This window comes from Microtus ochrogaster, chromosome 1 (assembly GCF_000317375.1).
Source record: "Microtus ochrogaster isolate Prairie Vole_2 chromosome 1, MicOch1.0, whole genome shotgun sequence".
NCBI classification, from domain to species: domain Eukaryota; kingdom Metazoa; phylum Chordata; class Mammalia; order Rodentia; family Cricetidae; genus Microtus; species Microtus ochrogaster.
The window spans coordinates 41,077,764-41,084,587 of record NC_022009.1 but is presented as its reverse complement, the minus strand read 5'-3'; the positions used below and the strand labels follow the sequence as shown (position 1 = coordinate 41,084,587).

General features: G+C 45.9%; 1 protein-coding gene across 1 annotated transcript in view; it reads right to left on the bottom strand.

Moving 5' to 3' along the window:
• Positions 1-6,824, bottom strand: part of Ak7 (adenylate kinase 7) — a 69,045-nt gene that overhangs the window by 7,698 nt on the left and 54,523 nt on the right. Inside the window, exons 15-16 of the mRNA XM_005343524.3 lie at positions 3,791-3,988; positions 700-920 (exon numbers count right to left, since the gene is read on the bottom strand). Coding sequence (XP_005343581.1) covers positions 700-920; positions 3,791-3,988 — 419 coding nt within the window. The remainder of the gene's footprint in view (positions 1-699; positions 921-3,790; positions 3,989-6,824) is intronic.

Genomic DNA, 6,824 nt, shown 5'->3' with positions numbered 1-6,824 from the left:
AAATAGACTGGAGACAACAAGGATTGGCCATGGAAATGTACCAAGAAGCCCTGACCAGAGCTAGACGTGGTGGCTCACAACTGTAATGCCAAACAATTGGAAGAGTCAGGCAGGAGGATTGCCATGATTTTGAGGCCAGTCTGGACTATGTCATGAGTGAGAGACCAGCATGGAACACAGAGTAAAACCCTGTATTCAAACAAACAAAAATTGGTCCTGACCAGAGTGGAGAGACAAATTTGAGTTTGGAAGCAGAATCACAAGGTTACCTCACAACGTGTTATATATTCATATGTATAGTAATAATGCTTGTAAACATTTTATTTATTATCATATATGTCTGAGTGTTTGCCTACATGAAGGTCTGTGCACCACATGTGTGCAATGCCCACAGAGGCCAGAAGAGGGCGTCAGATCCCCTGGGACCAGAGTTACAGACAGATGTAAGCTGACATGTGGGTGCCGGAACTCAAACCTGACTACTCTGGAAGAGTAGCTGGTGCTCTTACCCCCTGAGCCAACTGTAGCCCATATTATGACTTCTAATGGCAACAGCTGTTTATTGGTACCAAGTAAAACACGATGGATGTGTTCTTTAAATAACGCACATGATAAAAAGTAAAACTGTCTGGAGCATTTCTCTACTGACCTAAGTGTCTTTGCGGCCCCAACCCCAATAATTCACATTCTCACACTCACCCACTCCTCCCAGCGGGCTATCTTCTCTGCCATCTCCAGGGCCTCCTTGTGTTCACGCTCTGCTGTCTCAGCAGCCTCCTTGGCCAGGCGTTCCTCCGCAGCCTTCTTTTCTACTTCTGCCTTTTCTTCATCTGTTAAACCATAATTCCGAGGCTCCCCAATCTCTTTGATGAGCTGTTTAATAGCCAGTCTGTTCTGGGCATCTTCGAGTTTTCCTACATCTTTAAATGCCAGAAGAAAGAAGATCTACACATAGATTCCAGATGTGGCTGTGACTAGAAAAGACACTCTCCATGTGTGTGTGAGAAATGGTGACACTGAAGTTGCATTCCACGTTTCCTTTCTCAAGGGCAATTACAGTGGAGTCTGAGAGTGGGAGGATTTGGGCTTGGCTCTTACAGTTTTTTCCCTTTCTTCTTTTTTCTTTTCTTTCTTTCTTTCTTTTTTTTTTGAGACAAGGTTTCTCTGTAGTTTTGAACTAGCTCTGGTAGACCAGGCTGGCCTCGAACTCACAGATATCTGCCTGCCTCTGCCTCTCAAGTGCTGGGATTAAAGGTATGCGCCACCACCACCCGACTAGTTTTTTTTTCCTTGCAACAAGATTTCACTAAGTGGCCTTAAATAGACTGGAATTCACGGTGTAGATGGCTGCTAGGCCTCTGTTCTTCATGCTGGGATCACAGGCACACAACACATATGCCCTTTCTAAGTTTGGAAGTTATCGATCTGAGCGAATGGACTATACTATAGTCTGCATTTGTGTTTATTTTTTGTCTGTGTACATGGACGGCATGTGCGTAGGTATGCATGTCCCATTGTGTGGGCACAGATACGTTGTAGGTGCACAAATACATGTGTGCACATGCATGTCGAAGCCTGAGGTTGACCTCAGGAGGTTTCCTTAATTGTTTGCCACCGTATTAATCAAGGCATGGTCTTTCATTTTCACCTAGAACCCACCGGTAAGAGCCAGTTCAGCCAAGCTGCTTGCTTGGGTAACCTCCCTTCCACAGCTAAGAATTATAGGTGAGCCATCATACCCATCCACCGTTTATATACATGCTATCTGCTGCTATCATATGGGCCACCATGCCCATCCACCGTTTATATACATGCTATCTACTGCTATCATATGGGCTTCCCCCCCCTTTTTTTTGGTTAGTTTTGGTTAGTTTGATTTTTTTTTTTGTTTTGCTTTGTTTTTTGAGACAGGGTTTCTTTGAAACTTTGGAGCCTGTCCTGGACCAGGTTGACCCAAATGTGAACACTGTAGTTTCTGCTCTTCGGGCTGAGGAGGGAGGGGGGACTTGATTGAGGGAGGGGGAGGGAAATGGGAGGCGGTGGCGGGGAAGAGACGGAGCTCTTTAATAAATAAATAAATAAATAAAATTTTCAGTCAGGTGGTGGTGGTGCACGCCTTTAATCCCAGCACTTTGGAGGCAGAGGCAGATGGATCCCTGTGAGTTTGAGGCTAGCCTGGTCTACAAGAGCTAATTTCCAGGATAGGTTTCAAAACTACAGAGAAACCTTGTCTTGAAAAAACAAACAAACAAACAAAAACGACTAGGAATGTAGCTCCATGTATCGAGGCCCTGGACTTGATTCTCAATACAAAGAAAACAATAAAAGCCACTGAAAGACCAAAGAGCAAACTGTTTCATCTACCACCTCTTCACTGCCTGACTTTGACATTTACTTGTCCAGATTTACTGCACTTCTCTCTGAGTCTCAGGAGTAATGGCAACCTGCTTGTCACCAGGTGCTGGAAAACATTTTGAAAGGGCTCTCTTTTTGGAGACCAAGCTTGCTCATGGGGAATAGCTGTAGGCACCTAACCAACCTAGACTGGCAGAGCTGCCCTTCTAGAAGTGTGGGATGGGAACAGAATCCAGTCTAGCTCTAAATGTGACTTCCAGGGGAACTTGGAAACTCCAGGATCCTAGTAGGGTGGCCAGAGAGCTGGAATAGCATGCTGGTCTAAAGACTGAAGGTCCAAAGAAAGAACAGATCTGGAAACAGAGGAGAGAGAGATCCCAGCATCTTCCCAGGGGCTCTTCAGACCCTCTGGCGGCCCCACATTTCTGGCTTTGAGGCACCCCTCACCTGGGTGTATCTCTCCCTTGCTCTTACGTCATCTCCCTGTTGTCAGTGTGGAGATGAAGCCAAATGCCATGGGTGGCCAAGGAACAGGGCAGGAGATGGCCAGGCAGTGGTGCCCATTCATTCCTCCTGTCCTTTCTGCTGTTAAAGTCTCTCCCTCGGTTCTTCCTCATCTTTCTAAGAATTATTTGGGGACTTTAGGGAAAAGATAACAATGACCACTTTTCTGAAATTCACCGCACTTCCGTAGTTCTCTGATTCAGTGCTCATGCCCACAGGTGGAGGACAGGGGCCTTGCGCTTCCCCGTGTGAAATGCGCCTGGTGTGCAAAAAGTGATGTAAGTGGAGGAAACCCCAGTCACTACCCAGAGTGGAAAACAGGAAGGAGGGGCGGGTAGACTGTTCCCTCAAACTGGGAGGCAAAACAAACCGCTCCTTCCTCACCCCTCAAACCCAGAAGACATGTCAAGATCCAGAAAGCCAGGAGGGAACTCAGGGGTTCACCAAGCCAAGGGGCACCAGATTGCTATGAACTTTGGGATCTGGAGCCACATGAAGAGGAAGAGGAAGGTAAAGTGTGTTGCTTCCTGTGTGCTAAGTTCTGAGGGGTACCGATGGGGTGAGTTGACCAAACTTAAAGACTGGGGGAAGTTTGAAGCTGAACACCAGTGCTTGGCAATGCAATGGGGACAGAACCCTGCGCAAGGAAGCCGGGACAATGCTCGAAGTCCCCAGAACCGCAAACACACTCCTTTGAAGGACTAGGCCATTGTGACTTTCAACTTTAATCTACTGATAGATTTCTGTAAAATAATAATAACATCCTAACACCCTACCCCCAGGTAAAATGACTGTCCTGGAGGAGTGCTCACCTGAACCTCTGGCTTCCTGAGCTCTGCCAGGCACATCCTATACCCTGGTCCTCCCCGGCCCTCCAATCCCTGTACCATGTACATCAGGGTTTGCTGGGATCTCGGAGGTCACTTCATACCAATGTGTATTGGGTGAATTTCAATTTCGTCAAAGTAGTTGAAGACTGTCTCGTCATCGGTATTGATGTCCCGGTAGTTGCTCAGAGAGCGGAGGAATCGGTCCTGAGTGTAGTGAGTTCCCACCACGATGCTCTCTGGGAGGTTCATGACCCGCTCCTTCAGAAAGTCGTCAGAGGCATCCAGACCACACACAAATTCTGGGGAGAGGGAAAAAGTCTGGGATTGGCACAGCACAGCAGAGATGGATCGCTACCGCTAACCAATATGTCTGCTCAGCAGCTGGGACCTCACGTTGCTACAAAAGACCTGACCTCTTTCCTGGAGAAAAAATGGCGTGGGGACCTCACGGTTCCAGAGACTAGAAGCCCACTTCAGGGTCTGCAGCATCTGTTTTCTTTCTCCCCCTTCCCTCCTACTCTCTTCCTCTAGAAGCAGAAGAGACGGATAAGTAGAGGATCTCTGCTAACACTGGGACAATTTCATCCCTGGGCTTTCACCCCTGGACCCAGCCTGCTGCGTGGTAAGGGCTCCTCCACAGCATAGGGAGGTTCAGAGTGGTTTTTTGTTGTTGTTTTTCTAGACTTTTGTTTTTCTTTTTTGTTACTTTTTAAAAATTATTTTTGATTTTGAGTTATGTATGTGTCAGTGTGTATATATGCCATGTGTGTGTGGTGATCAATGTGTACATGCCATGTGTGTGTGGTAATCAATGTGTACATGCCACATGCGTGTGGTAGTCAATGTGTACATGCCATGTGTATGTGTAATCAATGTGTACATGCCATGTGTGCGTGGTGATCAATGTGTACATGCCATGTGTACATTGTGATCAATGTGTACATGCCATGTGTACATTGTGATCAACGTGTACATGCCACGTGTACATGCCACGTGTACGTGGTGATCAACATGTACATGCCACATATACGTGGTGATCAATGTGTACATGCCACGTGTACGTGGTGATCAATGTGTACATGCCACGTGTACGTGGTAATCAATGTGTGCATGTCATGTGTGCATGGTGATCAATGTGTACATGCCATGTGTACATGGTGATCAATGTGTACATGCCATGTGTACGTGGTGATCAAAGAGGCCAGAGGAGAGACTGGATCTGCTAGAGCTGGAGTGAGCAGCCCAAAGTGCTAGAAACCAAACTCAGATCCTCTGAAGGAGCAGCAAGAGTTCTGCTGCTGTGATGAACACCATGGCCAAGGCAACTTATGGGAAGAAGCATTTATGTGGGCTATGGTTCGGGGATAAGAGTCCATTACCACCATAGGGGAGAGGCAAGCATGGTGGCTGGAGCAGCAAGCTGAGAGCTCACACCCTGAATTGCAAGCAGGCAGCAGAGAGAGCGCGCAAACTGGGCACGACCTGAGTCTTTAAATTATTATTATTATTATTATTATTATTATTATTATTATTATTATATATCCTCTCATATGTTACATCCCAGTTACAGTCTCTCCCCCATCTCCTCTCTCCCACAGATTTTTTTTGTTTTCATTTTGGTTTTTCAAGAGAGGATTTGTTTTTTATTTTTTGTAGCTTTGGAGGCTGCCCTGGAACTTGCTCTGTAGATCCGTAGACCAGGCTGGCCTTGAACTCATAGAGATCTGTCTGCCTCTGCCAGTGTTGGGATTAAAGGCATGCGCCACCACCACCCGATGATTCTTTTTTTTTAAGTCAATTATAGATTTATTGAGAGCTCAAGTGTCAAGGACAAGCTAATGTGAGTGTTGGAAGGAAGCATGAAAGAGTTCTTCATGACCTCTTCTTTTTCTCTTGCTCTCTTTTTTTTAACATACCAATCCCAGTTCCCCCTCCCTCCTTTTCTCCTACTCCTCCACCTTCCCCCTCCCCCGACCCCTCATCCACTCCTCAGAGAGGGTAAGGCCTTCTCTGGGAAGTCAATTAAGTCTGTCCCATCACCTTGTTGAGGCAGGACCAAGGCCTTCCCCTAACCCCAGTGCCTGGGTTCAGTAAGGTACCTTTCCACTGAAAGTGTGCTCCACAAAGTCAGGTCATGCATTAGGTTAGATCCTGGCCCCACTGCCACTGGCCCCACATATTGCTCAAGCCACATCATTGTCACCTGCATTCAGAAAGCCTAGTTCGGTCCTATCCAGATTCCTAAGTTGTCAGTCTGGAGTCAGAGCTCAGATGAGCTGATTCTGTGGGTTTCCCCATCAGGACCTTGACCCCTATGTTCTTATTATTACTCGTCCCTCTCTTGGCCTCCAGTTCTGCCCAGTGCTTAGTTGTAGATCTCTACATCTGTTTCCATTGTTTCTGGAGGAGGGTTCTTGCTTCTCTGGGGTTGTGGCTGTAGGCTGGTTATCCTTTGTTTTATGTCTGGTATCCACTTATGAGTGAGTACATACTATACTTGTCTTTCTGGGTCTGGGTTTGGTTTTTTTTTCTAGAGCTGTCCATTTACCTGCAATTTTCAAGATGTCATAGCTTTTTAAAGCTGAGTAGAACTCCATTGTGTGAATGTTCCATGTTTTCTTTATCCATTCATCAATTGAGGGGCATCTAGGTGGTTTTCAGGTTCTGGATATTATGAATAATGTGCTGGTATGAACATATTTGAGTAAGTGTCCTTGTGGTATGATTGAGCCTCCTTTGGGTATATGCTCAAGAATGATATTGTTGGGTCTTGAGGTAGATTGATTCCTAATTTTCTGAGAAATCGCCATACTGATTTTCAAAGCAGCTGTACAAGTTTGCACTCCCACCAGCAATGGAGGAGTGTTCCCCTTACTCTACCATCTCTCCAACATAAACTATCATACATGTTTTTTGATCTTAGCCATTCTGATAGGTGTAAGATAGTATCTCAGAGTTGTTTTGATTTGCATTTCCCTGATGACTAAGGATATTGAGCATTTCCTTAAATGTCTTTCAACTATTTGAGATTCTTCTGTTAATAACTATTTAGATCTGTACCCCAATTTTTTTTTTTTTTGGTTTTTTGAGACAGGGTTTCTCTGTGGCTTTGGAGCCTGTCCTGGAGCTAGCTCT